The 26,867-nt window shown below is 27.2% G+C and overlaps 1 protein-coding gene across 6 annotated transcripts in view; it reads right to left on the bottom strand.

The window, feature by feature from the left end:
* Lrrk (Leucine-rich repeat kinase) overlaps window positions 1–26,867 on the bottom strand; it is a 110,397-nt gene that overhangs the window by 25,942 nt on the left and 57,588 nt on the right. For 4 of the 6 annotated variants that reach the window (XM_043049649.3, XM_043049650.3, XM_071185066.2 and 1 more), the window contains 14 exons: window positions 20,157–20,192; window positions 18,706–18,829; window positions 14,127–14,271; window positions 11,409–13,073; window positions 10,024–10,366; window positions 7,927–8,147; window positions 5,875–6,173; window positions 5,403–5,523; window positions 4,187–4,354; window positions 3,973–4,095; window positions 2,564–2,813; window positions 1,954–2,083; window positions 1,733–1,827; window positions 778–900 (listed from right to left, as the gene is read on the bottom strand). In XM_043049649.3, coding sequence (XP_042905583.2) covers window positions 778–900; window positions 1,733–1,827; window positions 1,954–2,083; window positions 2,564–2,813; window positions 3,973–4,095; window positions 4,187–4,354; window positions 5,403–5,523; window positions 5,875–6,173; window positions 7,927–8,147; window positions 10,024–10,366; window positions 11,409–13,073; window positions 14,127–14,271; window positions 18,706–18,829; window positions 20,157–20,192 — 3,843 coding nt within the window. Of the gene's footprint in view, window positions 1–777; window positions 901–1,732; window positions 1,828–1,953; window positions 2,084–2,563; window positions 2,814–3,972; window positions 4,096–4,186; window positions 4,355–5,402; window positions 5,524–5,874; window positions 6,174–7,926; window positions 8,148–10,023; window positions 10,367–11,408; window positions 13,074–14,126; window positions 14,272–18,705; window positions 18,830–20,156; window positions 20,193–20,301; window positions 20,431–20,492; window positions 20,976–26,867 lie in introns of those variants that run through there. The other 2 variants (XM_043049652.3, XM_043049653.2) reach the window with 2 other exon arrangements.

The following is a 26,867-nucleotide window of genomic DNA, read 5'->3' as shown; positions in this document are numbered from 1 at the left end:
TGTAAGATATGAAAAATAAAGAAAAATTTAATACTATTTATAAAAGTACACTTAATTGTGGAATTTAATTTGGAAAATAAAACTGAACCTCAAGATGTTGTTCAGAGCAATTTCAATTAAAACTGACTGTGTAAATAAAATTAATTGAGTTTGAGCAAATTTTTTAATTACAAATAGAGGTTAATATTTAAAACTAGTATTTTACTTCAAATTATGCTGTTTTCTTCTTCAAAAATATAAAAACAAACTTTTGTTGAGTAAAAAAATATTTCAAAAACTGAATAAAATTATTCAATTTCTTATTTGACACTCAAACATGACAAAAACAATTAAAATAAGCTCTAAAATCAATCTTGAAATCAAATTTTTCTATATACATATAACTATTTTAAGTACAAATAACTAATTAAATTATTAAAGCAAACAAACGTATTAAAAGCAAACAAATCTAATAAATACAAAAATAACTTTAACAATATCAGTAAACACTTCTTACTCTACATTAATGTGATAATTCAATTTTTATGCATGGATAATTGAACTTTACATATTCAAAAAGCATATTTCGTGTTTTCAGAATATAAATCAGTTTTGCATGATAGCTCAAAATGCTTACATTTGAAAAAATAAATATGTGATAGCTATTTTACAATAGCTATTTTTAGTAGGTCAGTCTTTTTTTAATAAAATTTATAATTCTTGAAAAGAACACTTTTTCAAAATATCTGATTTTTTTAAAGAAAAATATTGCTTAACTCATCCAAACATATACATTACCATTTCTAGCAAAAGGATTGATTTCTCTTATAGTTACAACATGAGCTAACATATCACATAGCCACTGCGGATCCAGAAAGTAGAGATCTTTTAATGTAGCATCTTCATAATGAAGCAATATACCTAGGACATAAAAGCAATAACTAATAAATTTATATGCTATCTTTATTGATAATAACATCAAGTTCATTATTTATAAATTCAGTACAAATTTAAAATATTATATTTAATTCTAAAATGAAATGCTAATGAGGAAAATTTTAAAATAACTTAAATTCCTTAAATAAATGTTGTAAAAACCCTTGAAATAAAAACTATTTAATTTACATACCTGCCAAGTCTCCTATTTTTTAACGAAGACTCCTGAAGACTAAAGACACATTTTTTATGTATATAAATCCTATGTAAATAAATCTTATGTATATAAATCTTACATAAATGTAAATGCTTAGATTATTTTAAATTTTGAATTTCTCTTTTTGACTTGCATAAATATGCATGAAGTATTAAAACTATACTCAAAACGTATAAAATATAGCTAGTAAAACCCCCGTTATTTTATTTAATGTTGGCAAGTATGTAAATATAACTCACTTCCATTATAATAAAATAGATAATGTAATTCATGATTACTATTTAATTTACATACCTGCCAAGTCTCCTATTTTTTAACGAAGACTCCTGAAGACTAAAGACACATTTTTTATGTATATAAATCTTATGTAAATAAATCTTATGTATATAAATCTTACATAAATGTAAATGCTTAGATTATTTTAAATTTTGAATTTCTCTTTTTGACTTGCATAAATATGCATGAAGTATTAAAACTATACTCAAAACGTATAAAATATAGCTAGTAAAACCCCCGTTATTTTATTTAATGTTGGCAAGTATGTAAATATAACTCACTTCCATTATAATAAAATAGATAATGTAATTCATGATTACTTACCGTTTTCATGAAGGAAAGTTGAAGCTTGATTCAATTCTGATAAATCACGAAAAGCTATGTTATATCTCTGCATCATTTCATGCATTACCATATTCCTAAAATAGTAGCACAATTTTTAAAAAAAAAACTTATATCACAAATACTAGAAATATCTATATAGGTAAAACACTCGTTTGAATAAAAAATTAATTAATTAATTTGTAGAAGGAATTAAAATATACCGGTAGTTTTCAGCACGCAGTACTGGATCCTTCCCCTGTACATGACGCTCAACTGCTAAAAGACCAACAACATCTTCTAATGCCAAATATGTAGCTGGTATTTTTTGCTCAAGAAGTCTCTCTTTGCTTCCTATATAAAAATGAATAAGTGCCTTTTTGAATAATTTTTTACTAAACAATGATCTTATTGGATAATATAACTAGTAAAGTGATTATTAAATTCAACGATTAAAATCAGATTAAATATTAAAAAAACTTTTCAATAACTTCATAGTTTATTTAATAAGAATATTTAATAAGTTTATTTAAAATAAGAAGTTTATTTTAATAAGTTACATAATGCAGAGAAAATAGCAAACTTTTATATCTTTCTAATATTTGAAAGTAGTGCAAAATAATGATAGATTTTTCATCTAACATTATATGCTACTTGGGTATATACAACTGCATATATTATATTATAAAAACATAAAATTTCTTTTTTCTATTTATACTTTTATATAACTGGCATAAAGTTAGTTTTCTGCATTAATCACTTTTTTAACTATAAATAAATTAAAAAATAAAGATCAAACTATAAAACAAAATAACTAACTTTAGACTCACTCACCAGGACATTTAAGATCAAATACAGTATCATAAATCAGATTGCAAAGTAACTTGATATTATGTCTCGTTTTACAACTGATTTCAATTGTATCAATGACTCTGGGAAGACCACATTTGTCCGCATCAACAACATTGATAAAACGATCCCTGATCATTTGCTGAAGATCTTCAGAGTAGGAGGGAGGGAAACGTTCTTTGACCAGATCATAATGGGTGCCTATGATGATTACAGGAGCATTAGGTGCTCGAGCCTGTGAAAATACAGTGAATATCATTAAAATTAAAAATAATTCAAATTATTTACCAGTTTACAGTTGTGAAAATAGTCGCCATTCCTTCTCATTATTATAAGTAAGTTTTTGAGAATGTTTTGAAATCAGATATGGGGTTTTATTTCCGATGGCAGCTTAAAAACTTACTTAGCTTTAGATCAACGGATATGAATTTGTCAAGGAAATAAAGGCGGTCGGTGCTGACCACACTGCCTCTTTTATGCTGTTAAAATTAAAAATGTGAGGACGTTACTTTTATGAACACCTTCCGCAAAAACTGGCTTTCTACTAGAAGAGTGCTTTAATTTTTTAATCTTAATATCTTCAATAAAAGAAATTGGTTATTCCTAGTGAATTAATTATTTACTAAGAATGAAATATGACGATGATCAGAACATAATTTAATAACAAAAACTTTCACTACTTTCTTATTCAATATACAAGAAAGTAGTGTGACTTATTCAATAAAAGACTTATTCAATAAAAAAGTATGAGAATAAAGCAATAAAAGCTGTTTATCATGCCTTCAACTTGCGATAATGCTATTATTTGAAGAAAAAAAAGACTTTAAAAAGAATGAACACAAAGAAGCTGCAAATAAAAGATTCCCATGAATTAACTTATAGCTTTAAAAAAATATCCTAACTATGATTTCTGAAATCTCAATAACTTTTTTCTGTAATACACAAAACACAACACAACTAGTGAAAAACAAAGGTTAAAAAAAAAAAAAAGTTGAAAAAAAAGCACCATTGTTATTAGAATTTCGAATTAGTAATAAAAAACTCTTAAAAAGAGTAGCTATGAGTAACCAATTTTTTAAATGTTAATCGGAAGATAATAAACAATATTTAAGTTAACTATGCATTACTGTTTTCTTATTTATAATTACCAATTATTGTTTTTTGATACTGTTTCATAATTATTCATTATTATTTAAATAATCACTTTTTAGATTAATTTGAAAAACGTCCACTTCTTAACATCAGTTACATTGGCAAAGTCCTATAAAGGACAGAAATTTTACAAGATTAATATTTAAGAGAACAAATAGTAAATAAAATATTTTCATTTACTCTTTCCTTAAACATTCTGTGTCTTATGTAAATGAAAAACAAGTAGTAAATATTTAACTTACCTGTATATTTACTAACCACTGCAATATGCCATCAACACCCCTTTCACCATCAATAATTCTCCACGTGACTAGATATAAAGATCTTTTAGACAGAAAATATTGATGCGTAGCATAATATTCTTTCTGAAAATAGAAAAAATATATAGTTTTTAATGGAACACAATTAATAAACTTATTATTTATTCCAATTTATGTTACAGCTAAGAAATCTTACTTGTCCTCCAAAGTCCCAGGTTCTAAAAACTACAGGACCATAGCTTGATTGACCTCGTATCTTCTTTTCATAAATCCAATCCCCAACATCTACACCAACCGTTGATATATTAATACCTTTGGCGGTTTTAAGATTGATATTCTTATTTCCAGTCCTCTTGGCCCAATGCTTAAATAAATAATCATTAGCATTTTAATAATAATAATCTTGAAAACTGTAAGATAATGTAACAAAATAGTTTGAATTTTCAATATAATTCAAGGGAGTTTTCTTTATTGCTTAAGAAAAGCAATGTAAGTGCAAAAAAGAAATGTATAAGAAGTTTTTGTGGAAATATTCCAACAGCTTATTTACTCTAATTAAAATAATTAGTATTTAAAATTTCAAATCTTTTATTATCACTGTGGGACCATGCTAAATGATGTTGCACTTAAAGGGGGAGGATTCCCACAGTTTCATAAAATGAAAATATTTAAAATTGGCAGATAAAATATTCTAATATTATTTGTTGTTTTAATTTTTTAATCTTTATCATCAATATAAGTACAAATCTAACCATTATTATTGTTATTCTCACAAATGTCCTTAAAACAGATAGTTAAAAGTTTTAAAAAAATGAATTTTAATTATGATAGTTAAAAGTTTTAAAAAAATGAATTTTAAATATGATTTATAACATGTTTTTGTTTCTGAACTGCTCACATATATTTATGTCACATAGAGTGAAATGCGACAAAAAGAAGAGTAAGGAGAAGGATGAAGTCAGACACTTTGTGACAAAGGGGAGGAGGGAACAAAAATATGGAGAGAAAAAAAGAGTGAAATCATTTATGAACGGTCTTAATTTAATATGTATGAATTTCTTAAAATAAATTAACATAATATGCATCAAAAAAAATTTCCGATTTTTTGAAATTATCAGTAAATTTAATAGATATTAAATTTTGCAAAAAAACCTGTATCTCATAACTGAAATTATATATTACAAAAATTATAAAATTATTACAAATTAGACTAGCCATTTAAAATTATTTTGTTGCAATAACAATTGGAACCTAAATTCAATCAGTAACTATTCAAAGCTTGCTATGCAATTTTAGTATTCACAAGTGTACTTGGCAAAGAAACAATTAAAGTTACTCTGTTTATATTTGAAATTAATATATTTGAAATAATAACACACAGATAAACAGAAAGTAAAAACTTGTTAAAATACCTCAGGTGGTTTCTTTCGATAGGCTCCAGTTCCTTCTATTCTCAATTGCTCCAGTAAGGAAGTTTTGCCTATCCCTTCAATACCAACAATCATTAATTTCATTCGAGCATATGGTTTAGCACTGAAAATAATAAATGAATAGCATATTAGATGTAAATATTAAAAATAAAGCACCTGGACAGTGCACATGAATCATTCCACAAGCTCATCCAAAAATTAGTAAGAATAGGTTTATCTAAATTTATTAGTTTAGAAGCACAGCTTATTGTATGAGGCGATATTTTCAAACAGATAATTTTGCTTTTAATTATCATCATGAACATTAAGAATGTACATTAAGAATGAAGTGCACTATTCCATTTCACCACAGTGTGCATTTTTCCTTTTCATCTTTACAAGCAATATCTTACTAATCATTAAAAACCAGTAAAATATGGTAAACTTTTTAAATATGGGGTAAAAAAATACTTACTCTTCTAAAATCGACTTTAAATAGCCTATGACATCCATGGTCTTGTATTTTTTACTATCTATCATGCTTCTTAGTGGTTCAGTGAGATTACACATTCTGGTATTCAAATTCCAAAGCTTACCGAGCAAGCCCATTTCAGGAGGCAAATGACAGATGCCCACATTGCCACTAAGATTCAAAACAGACAAGTTGTTGAATTCGGATATCACAGAGGGAACTTCATCTATTTTATTGTTGCTAACATCAAGCATGGAAAGGTTGGGGAAGAGGATTTTACTTTTTATTTCCATCTGTAACACCTGTAAAGAACGAAATATGCGATAGAAGTCTTTGCTTTTTCAAAATGACAGGAGCTACCTCCTTGCCTAACTGGGGAAAAAGACAATTCCTTAATACATCAATTATTTAAGCTATTGGGAAAAAAAGAAAATATTTAAAACTGAAACTCAACATTTGAAACTAACATTTCAAATATTTAAAAAGTAGCTCACAATTGCTTTTCACATTTTAAAGAAAAGTGAATTTTCTTCATATTTATTATTTTGCACTATTTATATAATAAGCATAGAGGGCATAAGCTAGAGATGAGCTAACTTAAGCAAACAGTTATTAATAAAAGCTACAGATCCATAAAAGTTATAAAAACAACATATTACATTTGCTTAAAAAGTGTTATTTTTTATGATAAATTTGTGTTGAAAGAACAGTCTTACTTGGTAAATAAAACATTTTTAAAAAACTAAAATAAATGAGAATTTATTTTTGTTAAGTTTCACTTTTTACAATTATTAATAACACAGGCAATTATTACATAGGCTGACATATAATAGCATGATTAAATAGCATGAACCTTTTTTTTCTTTAAAAATAGTTTTGTTTAATGGGAAATTTCATTATTGCGACAAAATTCATTTTCAAAGATTATTTAATCGAAATGAAAGTTTTTCACTCAACTGCAGCCAAAAACAAAAATTTATGCTTAATTTTAAATCAATGAAATTTTAAATGGCTATGAGTTGTTTTGCAAGAGTAGAAATCACATATCAAGGAACTTTTGCTCAGTGTTTGATACCTTGCATGCTATGGTTTTCGGCTCATAATATTACTTAAATTTTACAAATAAATTGATGGTGGACGTTTACTCTGTTTGGCAGTATCTTTTGAACACATAAAATACAAGGCGATTATCCAATCAAAATTGGAGAAATAAAATGTTCGGTAGCACTACAGATTATTCAATTTTATCTGATAAAATTATACCAATGCAATTCTGTAATCAGCAATTTTCAAAGATAGATTTGTCTGTTTTTAGATTTTTGATAAATATTTTTTTTTTCTCTGAGCATAAAAAAAACGCAAATTAAAAAAATAGCGTGAAATCCAAGATAGTGAGGGTAGTTCAGGATAACCTTATTTTTGACCTTGATATACCTTGGTTCTGAATTCAGGATAACCTTATTTTAAGCAATGAAAAAAAGCTTTTGCTTTCATCTAAAATTGTCAAAGTGTGTCCTAAAAGGGTTAAGCTTTACTGATAAAGTATATAGCAATTATTCTGATTATTTGTGAATGCTAAAATAAATTATACCTTTTTTAATCATAGGTATGTTCATGAAATAGCAATAAGACCTTACAAATCATTGGCTTTTAATATTTACTTTACAAATTAGCTTCTAGGATATAGAAGAAAATCCGTTCAATGCAGCAAATACAAAATATTTTAATATTTTTAACTTCATTAAAGTAACCCCCCCCCCAAAAAAAATGAAAGCGAACACTAGGGGAGAATTTCACAATTATGATCAGGGTGCGTAGCCAAGTCTTTCAACAAAAAATAAGCACCTTTTAAGTACTTTTTAAGCACTCAAAAAATATTTTTAAGTACAAAATAAATTAACTAAATACAAAATATTTTTCAAAGACTACATGATCATGATAAAAGAATTAGTTTCTGACAAAGAACTCTTTTCCTGATTATATTAGCCATTTTAAGCATAGATAAACTTTAATGGTTTCAACTTTCTATCTTTGAGGAGGTTTAAAAGAGCATACTTTTCCAGTAGGGTCCAATGTTTCAAATGATTCAGATGACTTTGAGTCTTCTTCCTCAAAATCATCTTCGTCCAAAATTAATATTAATCGGTCCAACTCGTTGTCAGCTAAGATTAATGTTCTTAAGTTATCCAACCTGTTGTGGCGTCTATGTTGACACACTAAGCCAGTCAGTGATTTAGCTGATCCCCAAGAATGCAAGGAAGGAGACTGTGTACGACCTGCCATAGAATTTCACACAACAATCAAAAAGTATAACAAGACACTCATACTTTATTTGCAGTTTAATTGATATAACATTTAAATATCAAACATAATTTTAAAATGAAATTTAAAAGAAGCCCTAAAATTTTAAATACAAAATTGCTAAATATAAGAGAATGTGAAATGAAATATAATGCTTCACACAAGTCTTTTTACTTTAAAATAACAAATGCTTTGTTAATAAATTTTTCAAATCTAAAAATGTCTCAGTATTTCTTGAGTGGTATTTTGAAATTTAGAAATAAAATCAAATAGTTCGAAAACTGACTATTCTAATAACTAAAAATTGCAGTAATTTCAAAGCTTTGAAGAAAGCATGCTTTGTAATACTGATGACTGTGTTTAAGCTTTTAACTTTGTCATAGTGTAAATGTAAACTCACATCATTAATATTGGTCAAATTAAATTTGAATACATTTTTTGAGAAATGTTTTTTAAAAAAATTTATAAAATAAACTGAAAAATATTTTTTTACCACATAAAGTTTTAAAATATAATAAATTTCTGAATTTAATCAAAAGTTTTAAAATTTTTATAAAAAAATCAATTATTAGAAAATAAAAATTAATTATTTATCAAATATTTTGTGACATCATAAAAAAACTTAAATGGTTAAAAACTAACAGAACAAATTCCCATATAAATTTGAAATAGAACATAAAAATGCATTATGCATTAGTCATAAACTGATCCTTAAATCTTGTTTATAAGCAAAATTTTATATACTTACTACTAATATTTTTTTAAACATGAATTTAACAGAAGTCCTTGAATTACAAAGAAAATTAAGTGGCAGAATAAGCTGCTGAATTAATCTAAATTAAATAAAAACAGAATCAGGAAAAGCACGTCTCAAAATAGGTACCTTTGAAAAACTAAACTGTATAGGATTGTTTAAAAAAAGTTAGCAAATATATTACAAGTAGAAGCTTCATAAGCTTGTGAAGTTCAAGATATAACAAGTATATAAAGTACAATGGGATTCAATAGATGTAGTATACAAGTATATCTGTATCAAAAGTTATTAAAATTCTTATATTTATAATAAATAGATTATCTTCAAAATTTAAATCTTATAATCAAACAGACATAAACCCTTAAAATATTTAAACTTTAATTTATTTAATACTAAAATAAATTATTATATTACATACTTTTTTTATTATCGACTCTCACATAAATTTGGATCCCAACATTACACATAAATTTGTTGATTCTCCTAGACAAAGCCATGCTCAGGGGAGGGGGGAGAAGTACAATTATCCCAGGGCCTGGGACTGCTGTGGGCCCAACCAAAATTTTTTCAAAAAATATAGTATTTATTAATTAGTCCTTTTAAAAAAAGAAAATTGCAAAAATTTCTTGATATTTATATCAAAATTAAAAATTTGTATAAAGGGTCTTAAATTCTAAAAAATATTAAAATAAGGTCTTTGTGCTTTAAGGAAAAGGCTAGCAATAACTTTTGTTCGGGAAACCGAAAAACCGTGGTTCAGTTTTGCTCCCAGGTGGTAACAATTTGTGATTTTATAATTCATCAACTTTTTTTAGACAACAAAAATAATTTATAATTGAATATGTGAATAATATGATAGCATAATTATAGATTTAGCAAGGCTATAAACATTGCAGAATAAATCTTAAAATAAACACCTCATTACATTCCTTATAACAAATTTTTTGGCTTTCTTAAGTTTCAAAGAGGGTAAAAAATAGCCAATTTGGTTTTATGATAAATGTTATAAATTTCCTATTTTGAGCATAAGTAAAAAACAAAACAAAAAATAAATAAATACACTTTCTAAATAGAAATAAATAAATAAATCACTCTACCAGAAGATGAAGTACTTGATGGCTTCATTTTTGCACTCATAGATTCAGTTTGACTATAACATGAACTACTTTCAGTGTTGAGATCAGGATCAATTCTTCGAGTGGTTAACCAGGTTTTAATTCTGTTGTGGCTAAGATCTAAATGCTTAAGACAAGCTGGATAACTACTAACAGGTCCCATTTCCGTAAGTCGATTATAACTCATGTTCAATCTAGCCAAGTTTACAGCAAAACAGGATAGTATGGGAGGGATTGTTTCATAAGCGTTGTGGGCTAGATTAAGAGCTGCCAGTTGGCACTTTTGGTTTTTACCAGTTTCATTTCCATTTGAAGATTCTACAATCTAAAAATTTGAAAAAATTTATAAGAATAAAATAATCAAATTTATACTACTGCTATAACCCAATATTATTACTTATAAAATGTGTGAACAATCAGTTTTAATAATCTATAAGGAAAATATTTTTAAAAATTTTAATTTATACACACTTATAATATATAAAAATTTTAATTTATGTACAGTACGCAAAATAAAAGTATTACAGCCAGAGTAACTGTTGACAAGATGATTTTATGTACTAAATGATCTTATGACAAAGTGATCTTATACACTAAATTGTAATTTTTGTAGCTTATTAATTAGTGTAACTTATTAGTGCAGGCAATAATTTAAGTTAAAAAATTTGTTCTAAGGACATACTTATTCCGAATAAACTTCACTATTTTTTTCAATTGAATTAGATTTTATGGGTCTCAGGTCAATCTCAGGTCAGAAGACTAATCAAAAGTTAGGATTGCAAGATACAAAAATTTTTACATCTCTTAAATTATATAATTTAAAAGGACAATTTCAATTAAAATTTGAACTGAATTTGCTCTAACTTCATTTAAAGTATGGATAAAATTGGCTAAATAGTTTTTAAAACATAAAGACTTAATTTTTCTTCCATCCAGAGTCATTCACCTGAGATTTTTGAATTCAAAATTATATTATCAAAGATGTAAAAAATAATATACCTAACAATCTACAATTTTTTTAAATCATAAATAAAATAATAAAAATAATTACTGAAAGTAATTTTGTACATAAAATTATCATTGGGTAAATACAGATTTCAGTTAGTGATTCTGACCACAACTTTCAAAAAGTAGCTTTCCAAAATTAACTTCAGATTGCAATTAATGGAACAAAATCTAAATTACTTATAATGAAAGATAAACTTATTCAGAAAAAGTAGAAGTTTATACAGTTGAATTTAAATTATCATCTGCAATAAGAAATTAGCATATCTTAGTTATAGACTGTTTCCTTAGGAGATAGACTGTTACACAAAGAAACAAATTGTATGACACTTAAAGGTGGATGGGTTAGACTGTTACCTTACCTTTATAGAGGAGCTCCAAAAGTTATGGTGCAACAACTCTTGTTGTCTGAGATCACCATCTACTTTAAATCTTCTCTCAGGTTCAAAGACAGGAGACAGTAAATTTGGAATATCACCAGAGCTTTCAAACGATTCAACAGTGGAATGACGAGGACTAGATTCAGTGGAATTCACCTGGTCTTCTGAAATACTTGGAGTAAGACGAGAGGCAGATATAGAGCGAACTGGTGGAGGTTTAGAAGGCAAATCGTGCAACATGTTCAATGAAAGATTCAATTCTCTTAACTTGGGAGCAAACCACATTTTAAAAGGTAAAGACTGAAGCTTATTGTTCGATAAATCAAGAACTGTTAGCGAGGGTAGTGTAAAAAGACAAGCTGGTACACAATCCAGCCTATTGTCATGTAAATGAATTTCTTCCAGAACAGGGCAACACCACCCTGATTGGTTTAATGAATGAATATCACGTTTTGTTTTAGGGGATGAAGATGATGTTTTATCATTTTTATCAGCTTCAGGAAGTTTAAATATTTTATTATTAGCTGCATTAAAATGTCTCAAAGATGCCATTTGAAATATACACAAAGGAAGTTCTGTCAGTTGATTGTTGGATATGTCAAGACGTGTGATAGCCATTAGAGCACTACTCTGATTTCTGGCAGTAAGCTTTAACTTGACGTTGTGAGCCATGCTTGCATTTAATAACCACTCCTCTTTTATGTAGTGCAAACATTTTTGGCCATGCCAGTTAATCATAACAGGAGTGGTTGGAAACATAGAGCTAAATGTCACACTTCCCAACAACCCACCCAGATGAGTTGATGGTACTATTTCAAGAGCTTTCTTATTAATTTTAAACTCAGGATCTTGATATGCTTTTAATGTTAATAGCTTAGAAGCAATATGTTCATCTTTGTTGGCAGTGGCAACTTTCAGAGCTTTACACTGGTCGTCTCTTGCACCATATCTTACGAGACAATCCACCATATTCACATCACGATTTTTACAGGCTTCTACAAGAGCAGTTGAAGAAGAGCCCGAATTATCATTTGCTCGATTCAGTTCTTCAGTAGACTGTTTAATACTAAGGTTTGGATTGGCTGAATTTTGAAGCAAAAGTTGAACTATACTGTGGTATTTCTTTTTAATGGCTATATGTAAAGCAGTCTCAGTGTTATTATTACAGTAAAGATCTAGGTCTAAGGGAGAAATTTCAGTTTCGGAATGTTCTTCCTCTTTATCAGTGTTATTTCTTAAACTAAGTTTCGATATCACACTTTGGATGCCAGTTGACAAACGTTTTTTAGTGGGGCTTATGTTTGATCCTGACCTGTGTTCATCATCTTTTCTTTCATCATCAGATCCATCTTCCTTTTTAATCTTCTTTGCCGGCACTTTAAATTTCAAAAGAAGATCGACAATTCTTTGATTCCCGACAAGGCAGGCTACATACAGAACTGTTTGTTCTGTGACATCTTTTGCGTTGATATCAAATGGGAAAAAATACTCCCATTTTTGTGTTTTATCCACGTATCTTTGAAGCACAGAAGACTCATATGGATATTTTAGAAGGAGATCTAAAACCTGCAAATGACCATTAATCACAGCAGCATGAATTGGAAGCCATTTTTCGACAGTAGTGACCACAACTAATTCAGGAAATTTCTGGAAAAAAAATTGTAATTTAAATTTTAAGCACAAAAAATATATTTTATTAAAAACAAATATTGTTTATGTTTAAAATAAAATAAAAAACTTATTAATGTGGTCTTTCTACTTATTTAACGAAATGAATTTATTATTGCTTATTTAAATAATAGGATTGCTAAAAGAACAGATGATCATTTATGGTAGCCTCTTTATTTTAAACATTTTTAATCACTATTTATTTTATTTTCATAACCTTTCTCAGCTAACGTCCTCAAATTTATATTAAATTTTTTCTAGCAAAATACCATAGCTTAAGTAATAAAAAATTACATTAGAGCTTCATAATTTCTATATCAATATATGCCAGCTACACAAGGATATATTTAATAGGGCGAATACAGAAATAATTGACCTGGAGCTAAGAAGAGTTAAAGGTCTGATAGAAATCCCTAGCGAAAGGTGTCATCCTGCAGACAATTTTTTTTCTTACATAAAAAAAATATTTATAATTGGTAATGTTCAACAGTTTTAGCAAAAGATTACTTTACATTCAGAACATGTAGTCATTTGACTAATAAGAAAAACAGAAATTAATATTTTAATATCACGCTATACTTAAAAAATTGTAAATGCTGCTGTCACAGCAGTGTTAGGTAGTGTAACTTTATGTTCTTTTTTTTGCTCAAAACTAGTAAAAATTTAAAATTACAAAGGTGTGCAAAAAATGAGCAAGGAGCCTGATGATATAAATAAAATTAAATTTTAATTCTATAATTCATATCTTCAAAGAGTTTACACATTAAGATAGTGATTTGCAATGACATTTGACCCAGACCATAAAACCTATGTCCGACCCTCCACTTCAATAATGCTGAATAATATATTTTTCTATTTTATAATTGGTATTATACTGCTTATTATTAATATTCATTGTAGTTTATTTGTGACCCTCTAGTTAAAACTTTTTTACTGTTTAAACTTTAATAACTAAAAAATTGAGCACCAAAAATAGTAAATAAAATCAATAAATGATTCTTTAACATAACTAACATTAATTGTTTCTCTTACTTTGATTATGATTTCTGTGATATCTTTCCTTCCATAGTAACAAGCAATGTACAGAGGCGAATATTTAGTTATTGGATGAATCCTGCCATCAGCACCATTTTCAAGAAGCAATTTTACAATTTCTTTTTGACCTTCTTCACAAGCCCTAATTAAAAAAAAAAAAAAGATAATTGCATTACTTTTATGCAGAGTTGGCCAAAAATGTAATCGATTAAATTTTTTGATTACAGTAATCAATTACTTGTAATCATGATTACAATTTTCAAAAATTTTGATTACAGCTGTAATCATGATTACAATATCGATTACAGTAATCAATTACTTGTAATCGTGATTACAAAGCTTGATTACAGCTGTAATCATGATTACATAGTCGATTACAGTAATCAATTACTTGTAATCATGATTACAACTTTCAAAAAATTTTGATTACAGCTGTAATCATGATTACAATTTTGATTACAGTAATCAATTACTTGTAATCATGATTCCAAGTAATTGCGATTACAAGTAATCACAACAAAAACGATTACAAGTAATTATGATTACAAGTAATCAAAATATATGATTACATGTAATTTGATTACATGTAATTATGATTACCTGTAATCTAAATACACGATTACAAGACTATTGTATTCTTATAAATGATTATATTTTACAGTAGATAGTAGAATGTATTTTATAATGATACATTTTGCACGTATTAATATGTACTGCATTTTGTACGTATTTGTATACGTACAAATGAATGTAACTAAAATATATGTACATATGATTTTATCTAGTGCATATGTTCAGACATTTTAATTTCACACACATGTACATACACTTATATTGTAGGTATAAAATACATGTACGTATGTATATAGATAATAATTACGTATGTATGTGCAAACAATGTAGACATGTACATTTATACACAATGAATATATGCATTTTAAGCAAATATTTGTGCATGTAAAATGTATATCTATGTTCATGTACGCATGTATATACAAGTACTTGTGTTTGTACGAACATACATACATTGTCTGTACAATGTATGTCCCATGCATGCATGTGCAATTTATTTATGAACAGTATAATATATGTATGCATGTACAATATAGGTATATCTGTAGGATGTACAATATATGTATGTATACAATATACATGTACATGATATGCATGTCCAGTGTATTTATGTACATATACATAATATGTTCATGCTAAATGTATGTATCCAAATATGCATAATACATTTGTGTACAATTGTACGTACATTGGGCGTATTTATATTTTACATATATTCATACATACATTCGACATGCATAGCGTACGTACATACACACATTTGAGATGCATATATTGTACAGATGTATATACATATAGTGTACAGATGTATATTCATATAATGTTCATATGATGAAATGAACATATAATGTTCATATAATGTACATATGTGTGTACATATACAGTACATATGTGTATAAATATATTGGGCATAATTCTTTCGTACAAATTTTACATCTGTACATGCATGCTATCCCTATCTATGCATATGGTACAATGTATATATGCCCAATGAATGTATCCACACATGTACAATACACGTATGTTCCATGTATGCATATCCATATGTACTATATATGCACGTACAATGCATGAATGTATGTACATACATTGTACATGCGTACATACATTACACGTATACATATGTACATTACATTTATGTCTAAATATGTGTACAATGCAATAAATAAAATGCATGCAAGTTAACTTTTAATGACTCAAGCAAGTTAAATGACAAAATCAAACGATATTTAAATTTAGTTTTCAGCTTTAATTGTTCTATATCATTTTGAAATTCTCTGAATAAAAAATTATTTTCAGGTATTTTCATGAAATGTTTGACAATACAGATTTATTTTTTTTATAACGTAATGCATGATTCATAGAAATTTTTTAACTGGTAAGAAAAACGGTAAATTTTATGTGTGGAATTAATATTTAGAAATTCAAAATAAAATTATCGTTTGCTTTCTAAAATATATGAGGTCGAGTTTCATATGGCTTAGAATAAATTTTGAAACAAATTTTAATAACTTTACTCATATAAATTTTTTTAATGTATGCACAATGTATGTGTATATTGTAATTACATATATTTAAATGTACGCATGTATTTGTACATTACTTGTAATTATGTACATGTATACGTTGTATGTACATGCGTACATTGTGCATATAACTATTTTTTGTACATCCATGCATTACATGTGCATAAGTATTAACAAAGTATGTAGTTATACAAGTACATACGTAAGTTGTACATAAGTACATACTTTGCGTGCACATATATCGATGTACATATAAATATGCATGTATACATGTGCGCATTTTATTTACGCAATTATGTGCATATATTGCACCTTTAAATAACATTCTTACATATTGTACGTAAATACGTACAATTTTATATACATACGTACATTGTATATACGTGCTATTATCGTAAATTTATACAATATATGTGCTTAAGTACATAAAAGCATGTAAACGCATAAACATTATTTTCATATACGTTCATACATACATTGTCTATGTATACAAAACATTGCCTTTTTGTGCAAACTAACATACATGCGTACATGTATCATAAATGTATAATTATATGTACTAAGCATATGCGCATTGTATTAAGTATATTACAATATAATTATGAATATTGTACGTACAAACAACGTTTGTGCATACATTGTATGTATAGGAATCGCAAATTGTACGTTCATGCGTGCGTACATTCTATGTACATAAAAATATGTAAACACATGAATACTTAAATAAAAAATTTGACAATAGTATACAATCGTAATAACTTGTAATCGTATAGTTTGATTACAAGTAATCACAATTACATGTAATCAAATTACATGTAATCATATATTTTGATTACTTGTAATCATAATTACTCGTAATCGTTTCTGTTGTGATTACTTGTAATTGCAATTACTTGGAATCATGATTGCAAGTAATTGATTACTGTAATCAAAATTGTAATCCTGATTGCAGCTGTAATCAAAATTTTTTGAAAGTTGTAATCACGATTACAAGTAATTGATTACTTGTAATCGTGATTACTTGTAATCGTGATTACAAGTAATTGATTACTGTAATCAAAATTGTAATCATGATTACAGATGTAATCAAAATTTTTTGATAGTTGTAATCACGATTACAAGTAATTGATTACTTGTAATCGTGATTACAAGTAATTGATTACATAGCTGTAATTATCTGTAATCAATTACAGTTGTAATCGATTACTGTAATCAACGGCCAACTCTGCTTTTATGTTAACATGAAGTATATATTCTAACCTACATGCTTAATTCATTATCAGCACATTCTAATAATTTACCTCTGTAGAAAACACTTAAATATAAACTAATTCAAAACGAAAGTATTTAATATTAGAATGGAGCACCCTATCATAGTTAAAGTGATTTTTTTTCTTTTCAATTTTGGAACAATCCTCATGCAGTTCATAAAAAATATTATTGATCAATAATAAAAGCATACTACATAAAATTTTTTAGTAATAATAAAAATAAGAATTATTAACCTAAATAATAATAAATGTTACTTTTTCGACAAAAAATTAGCACTTTTTAACTAAATGTATGTAGAGTGCACAAAAAAAAACAGAACATTTAACTAACTTTTAATATAAAAGGTAGATTTCCATCTGCTTTACATGCAATCTTAATGATTGAAAGATACCTTGAATATCCTAATTAGTTAGAACAGATGACATTTTAAGTTACAAAATCAGACACTAATATTCACTTTCTCTGAATAAACAAACCTTTGAAAAAAAATCCATATTTTTAATCCATAAAATATAAGCTGTAAACTTAATTTGGAAAATATTGTTAAAATATTTTAAACAAGAAAAAAGTCAGAGGTTTGAGCACTTTAAAGTAAAATTAACTTTCAACAAATTCTTTAAGACTAAGCAATTTTAAACGGCAAAATTTGAACAAAACTGATAGAAAAGTTTTCAAAAAGTGGCAGATTAAGAATGAAAAATCGAAGTATGACCCTTAAAAATTGAAAATATACTTAAACAAAACATTTGACCATCAAAAACAGATTCGCCAAGTTATATGAGACTAATATAGGATAAAAACATCTGAATGGAGTCTCCCCTTACATGCGTAATAATAGTAGGGAACTGATTATCCGGAACGATCGGGACCATCGCTATTCCGGATAACTGATTTTTCCGGTTTTCTGAATCGCTACAAAAAGCCGTTATTTTATTGTTAAACCCAACTAAAAAAAAAAAATTATTTGGAAATAATCTTAAAAAGAAAAAAAAACGATGAAGTAATACACTAATGATTATCTTCAAAATGATGGTAAGGTAAACATCTTTCAAAAAAGAAAGAAAAATCCTAAAATCTTAAGAGGAAAAAAAAAATTTTTTTTTTAAATGGCGGGGGAAATTTATCGACTTTCGTTCCGGTTTTCTGATTTCCGGATAACGGGTTCTGTACTGTAATATAAACTTACAAGATTCAATTATACTTACTTAAACAATAAGGTGCTGCATCCATTTGGCGTACTGTTGATTATGAGCTCTGTTTCTCGACCCAATTGCTTAATTAATTGCCTTGCCTTATTCACCTCACCTCTACTGCAAGCATCCCACAAAGCTGGAAAAAAAATCATATTTGTATTAACTACAAACTAAACTATTTTTTTAAGATATAAAAGGAACATCGAAAAATCGATCTAAAATTTAAGGAACATAAATAATTATTATTACAACTTGCATCAGCATTCAAATTAAATATTTTATAGATAAATGTCTCCAATTATTGTGATGTTGTGATAATGAAGCTTAAATACTACAGCATTCGTTAAACTTACATTTTAATTAAAAGAATAAAATATAATTCAGCTTTGTAAGATATAGTTATATATAACATAACAATAGTTAAAAACTTTTTTATTTGTCAACCTTAGTTTAACTTGAAAAATTAAAAGGGCATCTTTAATTCGGGGCAATCCCATAATTATATAATTATAAGCGGTTGCTATGCAGATTATTAAAATGAAAAAATAACTTTAAAGAAAAAAATCAAGCGGTTCTAGAAAAATTATTATAAATAACTGTTAGTGCTATTTACATTCACTAAAATTTCATCAAAATTAAATTTAAAAAAAAAAATTACATTTCAGAAATCGACTGCTACGGGCATAATACAATGAGTAATAAAAATGAAATACAATGAATTATATACATGACAGCTAGTTTTTAATTCCTGGAAAAAAAATTTAATTCATATCAGTTAGTAAAAATTGTAATAAGTGCAAATAAAGGGATTATTTCAACATAAATTTTTTTAAACAACTTCACTTTTCTTTAACAGCGTTATGTGCATGTCAAGTCTGAAAAAATTGAGTTCATAATTATGAAACCATCCTTTTGTATCACATATTTAGTACGAAATGAGACAATAAAAAATTTAATATTAATGAATACTTTTAAGAGGTATGAGACTTAACTTATTTTTTATAGAGAAAAAAATACCATAAAAAAACATTGAATGTACTTCGATTTTGTGTATTGAAGTTAAATTATCAAACTAAAATAAAATCGAGAAAAAAAACTTATATTTATAAAAGAAAATTAAATAAAAGCATTATTTCTTATTTTAAAACAGGTAATGCAAAATATTAGAACCTAAACTTGAACAAAAGAAAAACATGTAAAATCTGAAATTTTTCAGGTGCCAACTGCAAAATTCCAAAATTTAAATTAAGACAAAAATAGAAACTAAAGACAAATTTTACTCAGAAATTTTTTGGCTATTATATTGATAAACTTTGTAAAAGCGGGTGAAATTATCTGGTTAATTGGGATTACTTTACAATTTACGACGCGAAAATGAAATATATGGTTTAATTAATTCCAAAAGAATATTTACAAAAATAAATATGTCAAATTTTTAATATTGCAAGAAAATTAATTAATACCTTTATGCAATTCTTCTCTATGCTGTTCCCGATTATCTGAAAAATAAAATTCAGATTCAAACATAAATTTTAAAAAAATATATCAATTTAACAAATTCAAAAGCATAAAGACTTCACAATTTTTTTTAATAGTTTAAAAAAAAACCTGGGGGGCAAGTACAATCCATTGAAATACCATTAAAAGTAAAAATATGACACATAAACAACCATCAAAGTAGAAAACAATAACAAAAACACTAAATCTGCACATGAATGCTGATGAACAGATATGAACAGAGCATGAGCAGATTTGCATTGCCCTTTTAAAGACAGGTGTGTATGAACAGATGCACTTACAAGATAGTGAACACAGATGATGAAAACATCTGTAGGTAACAGACAAATAGACCGAAATCAACCTAAACATCGACCGACAATGCTAAAAACATCGACCGACAATGCTAAAAAAATATATAAGTGTGTTTATCATAAAAAGATGTTTTTATCAGAGATTTGTTTCGAATTGTAAAAGAAAAACCGGAAAATGTATCGAAACTCACGTGAGTGAGGAAATATATTTTGAGGTAAACAAAAACGGATGAGATTAACGATCACTCATATCAACGGGAGAGCAATAACGATAAATTTAGATGCTGATAATTAAAAATTTGACAACATTTAACGAGAATTCGTTACGGTAGAAAAAAGAAATAAGTTCTATGCTATTTGATAACATCACGAGAGTAGATAATAAATTATGTTTAATCTAAAATTATAACTATATTTGAGATTAATTAAAGAACGATCGAACAAAATTGTTCTAGAACTTTAAGAACTCGTAATATTTGTTAAGGCTTCTGAAATGGGTCAATATTTCTTTTTAATTATGTAAGTATAAAATGTAATATTAAGATTAATTTAAAAATAAAAACGTTTAAATTATTCCTTAGTTGTAATCAAAACATAAATTACAAATATTCAATCAACTATAATCTATACATAATAATAAACGCGGCTGTGTGTGTGTGTGTGTGTGTCTGTAATCACAATATATCGCCCCAGAAGCCTCGCTCGGGCACGAAACTCGGCCCATAATTGTGTTTTGACATTATGAAGAAGTATTTTTTTTCTTTTTCAAAAATTTTGATTAGTTATTTAGTTATCAGTCATTTTGTAAGTCTATGCTTTTCGTCTGCTTTTTCGTCTTCAAAGAGCCATATTCAAAAAACTATTAAAAAATGCATATACTTTTCCCCACTCTTATAAATGTATGCTAATGCGAACCTCACAATTGAAATATTAATTTTCGACAACTTAAACCAATAATAAACGAAGGAATTAATAATTTAATTGTAAAGTTCGCATTAGTTTACATTTATTAAAGTGGAGAAAAGTTTAACTTTTGTATTAAAAATGTGGCAACATATTCAATACGTAAATAGAACGCTTCGCTTTGATATATTTGTCGCTGTTCATAATTGTTATAATAAGTTTTTCTTCTTCTTTCCACGCTCTATTTTTTTTTTTCTTAAGCGAAGACGATAATTTTTATAGCGATATTGTAGTACTTTGTACAACTAAAAATTCTTTTCACAACACTTTAAAAATATTTACTTTATTTTCTTTATATATACAGAGAACAGTCGGCAAAGAATTCGATTAGGTTGAAAAAGCTTAGGTTGCTCTAAAAAGGAACGAATTCCAAAAGAAAAAATAAACAACTTAAAGAATAAAAATGCTGATGCCAGCCAATTTTTTGAAAGTTAACTTAGAAATAACAAACCAAATGATGTTAAATAACAAACCAAACGATGTTAACAAAATGACGTAGAAAGCGCAACTAGATCAAAATTATACAAGCACAACTAGATCAAATTATAATACCTGAGTGCTTGACGTAACAGATATAGAAATAGAATTTGATACCATAAAAAATTATATAGAAATAGAAATTGATACCATAAAAAAATTATTCATTTTCGTGTTCTTTTCATGTATTTAGCATTTTAGTTTTTTTTTTCTTAAGCGTTGTAGCTATATAATTTCAAACATCCTCAAGAGTTATAACACATCTGCAGCAGAACTGGATATGAAGACAGAATTGCTGGACAGGAACACTTTAATTGTCCACTAATCTTCAGATTTCCTGCTATGTTTTAAAAAACTTTATTTGTGAAAACCTTTAGCGTGGCGGACAGCTGGCCGCCTTAGGCGGCTAGTATTTAATAAAATGAATCACATAGAAATTGATTGTTTGATAACATCACGAGAGTATCTGATAAATTACGTCTTATCTAAAATTAAAAGTATATTAAAGGTTAATTAGCGAGTGATCAAACAAAACTGTTTCAGAACTTTTCTTTAACGCACAATATATGTTAAGGCTTCTGAAATGCGGCATAAGATCACATCCCTGTGATTTTGTAGAATGGTCATGTTAGAAGATAAAAATCACGGAATGACTCTTATGATGATGGAAGATGAAATCAGCATACTACCGATGATTTTATTACATTAAGCCGATATTTCTTTTTAATTATGTAAGTATAAAATGTAATATTAAGATTCATTAAAAAACAAAAACGTTTAAATAATACCCTAGTAGTAGTAATCAAAACATAAATTACAAATATTCAATCAACTATAATATTTAATAAAACGAATCACTTAGAAATTGATTGTTTGATAACATCACGAGAGTATATGATAAATTACGTCTTATCTAAAATTACAGGTATATTTAAAGGTTAATTAGCGAGTGAAAACTGTTCTAGTACTTTTCTTTAACGCATAATATATGTTAAGGTTTCTGAAATGGGTCATAAGAAAAATACAGTGCTAAGCATTTCTGTTCGATTTCTGCCAAAGATCACATCCCTGTGATTTTGTAGAATGGTCATTTTAGAAGATAAAAATCACGGAATGACTCTTATGGTGATGGAAGATGAAAACAGCATCCTACTGATGATTTTATCACATTACGCCAATATTTCTTTTTAAATATGTAAGTATAAAATGCAATATTAAGATTAATTTAAAAACAAAAACGTTTAAATTATGCCTTAGTAGTAATCAAAAAATAAATTACAAATATCCAATCAACTATAATATTTAATAAAATGAATCACATAGAAATTGATTGTTTGATAACATCACGAGAGTATATAATAATTGTTTTTTAAAATCTAAAATATCGTTTTTATCTTAAATTGCAAGTATATTAAAGGTTAATTAGCGAGTGATCAAACAAAATTGTTCCAGTACTTTTCTTTAACGTATAATATATGCTAAGGTTTCTGAAATGGGTCATAAGAAAAATACAGCGTTAAGCATTTCTGTTCGATTTCTTCCGAAGATCACATCCCTGTGATTTTGTAGAATGGTCATTTTAGAAGATAAAAATCACGGAATGACTCTTATGGTGATGGAAGATGAAATCAGCATCCTACCGATGATTTTATCACATTACGCCGATATTTCTTTTTAATTATGTAAGCATAAAATGTAATATTAAGATTCATTAAAAAATAAAAACAAAAGCGTTTAAATTATGCCCTAGTAGTAGTAATCAAAACATAAATTATAAATATTCAATCAACTATAATATTTAATAAAACATATCACATTGAAATTGATTGTTTGATAACATCACAAGAGTATATGATAAATTATGTTATATCTAAAATTACGAGTACATTAAAGGATAATTAGCTAGTGATCAAACAAAATTGTTCGAGTACTTTTCCTTAACGCATATTTGTTAAGGCTTCTAAATTGCGTCATTTAGAAAATTACAACGCTAAGCCTTTCTGTTCAACTTCCTCCGATTAAGGAGGATCACATCCCTGTGATTTTGTACAATGATCGTTTTAGAAGATAAAAATCACGGAATCATCATTATGATGAGGGAATATGAAATCAGTATCCTACGGAGGATTTTCTTCACATTATGTTGATAGTTCTTTTTTAATTATGTAAGCATAAAATGCATTATAAAGATTAAATAAAGAATAAAAACAAAAACGTTTAAATTGTGCCTTAGTAGTAATCAAAACATAAATTACAAATATTCAATCAACTATAATATTTAATAAAACAAATCACATAGAAATTTATTGCTTGATAACATCACGAGGGTATATGATAAATTACGTTTTATCTAAAATTACAAGTACATTAAAGGTTAATTAGCGAGTGATCAAACAAAACTGCTCTAGTACTTTTCTTTAACGAATATTTGTAAAGGCTTCTAAATATGCGTCATTTAGAAAATTACAACGTTAAGTATTTCTGATTAGTAGAGGACTGACTTCTTTCGAAGGTCACATCTCCGTGATTTTCTAGAAAGATCATTTTAGAAGATAAAAATCACAGAATCACCCCTATGATAAAGGAAGATGAAATCAGCATCCTACTAATTATTTTTTCATCGTATGCAGGTAATATTTTCTTTAATTACGTATATATAGAATGCAATATTGAGATTAACGAAAAGGTAAAAACAAAAAAATTGTGCCGTAGTAATTAAAAGAAAATTATTAGTATTCAATTAACTACAATAGTTAATAACATAAATATTGATTCGCAAATTTCTTAAGATATTTGTTATAATTCAACTTTTCCGTCAGCGCAACAGAATTGGTTACTTGATTTGTTAAATTAGAATAAGCTAAATATTAAAGTCGAATTTCGTAACATTTCACAACAATAGAAATTACTTACAATATCATAAATATTACAATATTACATACAATATCATAAAAACCTTTAATAAGTATATCATAATTCTATAATTAATCCTATAATAATAGAAATAATGTAGATTATTTGCTGTTAAAATATTGTAACTTTCATTTCATTAAAAAAAAATAGTTCAAAAAAAAAAAAAAAAAAAAAAAAAAAAAACAGAATTCTCAATTTTTAGTAGTTTAAAGCAAAAGTAATAAGTGATTGGAATTTTAATATGTTATCTCGCAATTTTTTTTTTAACGCATTAGATAAAAATTCCTGAAAACGTTATGAAAACATGGAGTCATTAAATTAAATTACTACTCGCAAATGCATAACACGTGAAAAGTTCTTAAAACTTAATACTTATAAGAGAAAAAATTTCTATTATAAGAGAAAAAAATCTTTTAAAACTAATCAATTTAAAAAGAAAAATTAACGAAAAAATTAAAGTGATTAATTAGCATTTGATACAATAAAATGGTATGATATATTTTAATTTAGCTAAATTGAAATCATTATGTTGAACTTGAAAAAAATAAACTTATTAATATGGTAAGCACGTTTTGGACTTCTTAACCTAGTGAATGATTGATGGACCACTTTCCAAATCTTTCAAGAATTTTATCTTTTATATAACGACAGGTATTAGGAAAATCGCTCAATCTTCTTTATTTCACTTATCATTCCGTTTTCTTTTATTAAATCAGCTTCAGCTTATATAAAATAGTAATGAATAGTGAGAGGTAATCAATTGACGGGAGTAGGTGGTAAAATTGATTATTTGGGTCAAAATAAGCCCACATATCTTCAACTTAGTTTAAGTAATAATTGTAGAGGACAAGTTTTCTCTAAATAAATAAATAAAAACATAATATATTGGATAGAAAAAAGTGAGGATTTAAGAAGCTCCTAACAAAAGATCGAAGCTTTTTTTTTTTTTTTTTTTTTGCAGGAAAATAAATATTTTTATAAGCAACTACATCTGCCGCTGAGCTTAATGTTTTGCAATGATGAGAAAAGTGCTTTCACGAAAGAAGAGGCTCTTTTCTCATCATGAAGCAGGTGGCACATTACAATATATGTTAAAATTAAGTGCTAACTTTCTTCTGTAAAGTACCGAATTAGTTGCTTTTGTATTACTGCGGTGCAATTTTAGATCCAAATAGAGCGTGTGTTAATAATCTATTACCGCCACTGCATCAGATAACAAGTTTTAGATACCAGTAGTAGTAGTAATAGAACTTAATTTATGTCGTGCTAGATCTGAGCATAATGAGCTATTGGCGATGGTCTGAGAAACTTTCCCGAGGAGGATTTGCAATCACAATTTTGATCCTCAGCAGAGGGGTAGGCTTCCCGGCTTTGGTAGCCCAACGAGAAGCACGTTGAGCTCTTTATAATCGAACAGTTTAATGAGGATCAATACCGTATATCCTAGGTCCCTTCGCAGGCTGTTCAAAGTGGTCACTCACCTCCACACTGACCGCTGTCAGCAATGATTGAATTCGGCGATTTACTGGAAACCGTATCTTATAAACTGTCATCTGTGGGACGTTTTTGACGAGAAGAATTAAAATAATTCATTACGTTGTCAATGGCTCGTATTTCAACACTGTACTTAACACACGAGTACTAAACATTTAAAGGTAAAATAGTGACTATTTCTTAACTTAATGTTTTTAAATATCATTTATTTATTTCTACTAGCAATCAATTGTAATTTAAAAATAAAAACACATGCTTTTATTTATATAGGAGTACGATAAATTTTCTTGATTTATATTTTATAAAATATTTATTTGATAAAAAACTGTACAATTTTAATATTGTTTTGCATAAATGTTGTAATACGCTGCCCGGTATCCGGAATCCAAATAATAATATATAATAATCCAAATTTTACTGGGTACCTGGAACCGGACGGGAAAAAGATTTATTCTTATCGATTTTCCATATCCAGATTAATTTCAGAAACCGGTAACATCCCTAAATTTTATTTCT

Source organism: Parasteatoda tepidariorum, chromosome 5, assembly GCF_982258835.1.
Source record: "Parasteatoda tepidariorum strain Cologne lab strain chromosome 5, Ptep-v5.0, whole genome shotgun sequence".
Classification (NCBI taxonomy): domain Eukaryota; kingdom Metazoa; phylum Arthropoda; class Arachnida; order Araneae; family Theridiidae; genus Parasteatoda; species Parasteatoda tepidariorum.
The sequence above is the reverse complement of the archived record's forward strand: the minus strand, read 5'-3'. Positions and strand labels throughout refer to the sequence as shown.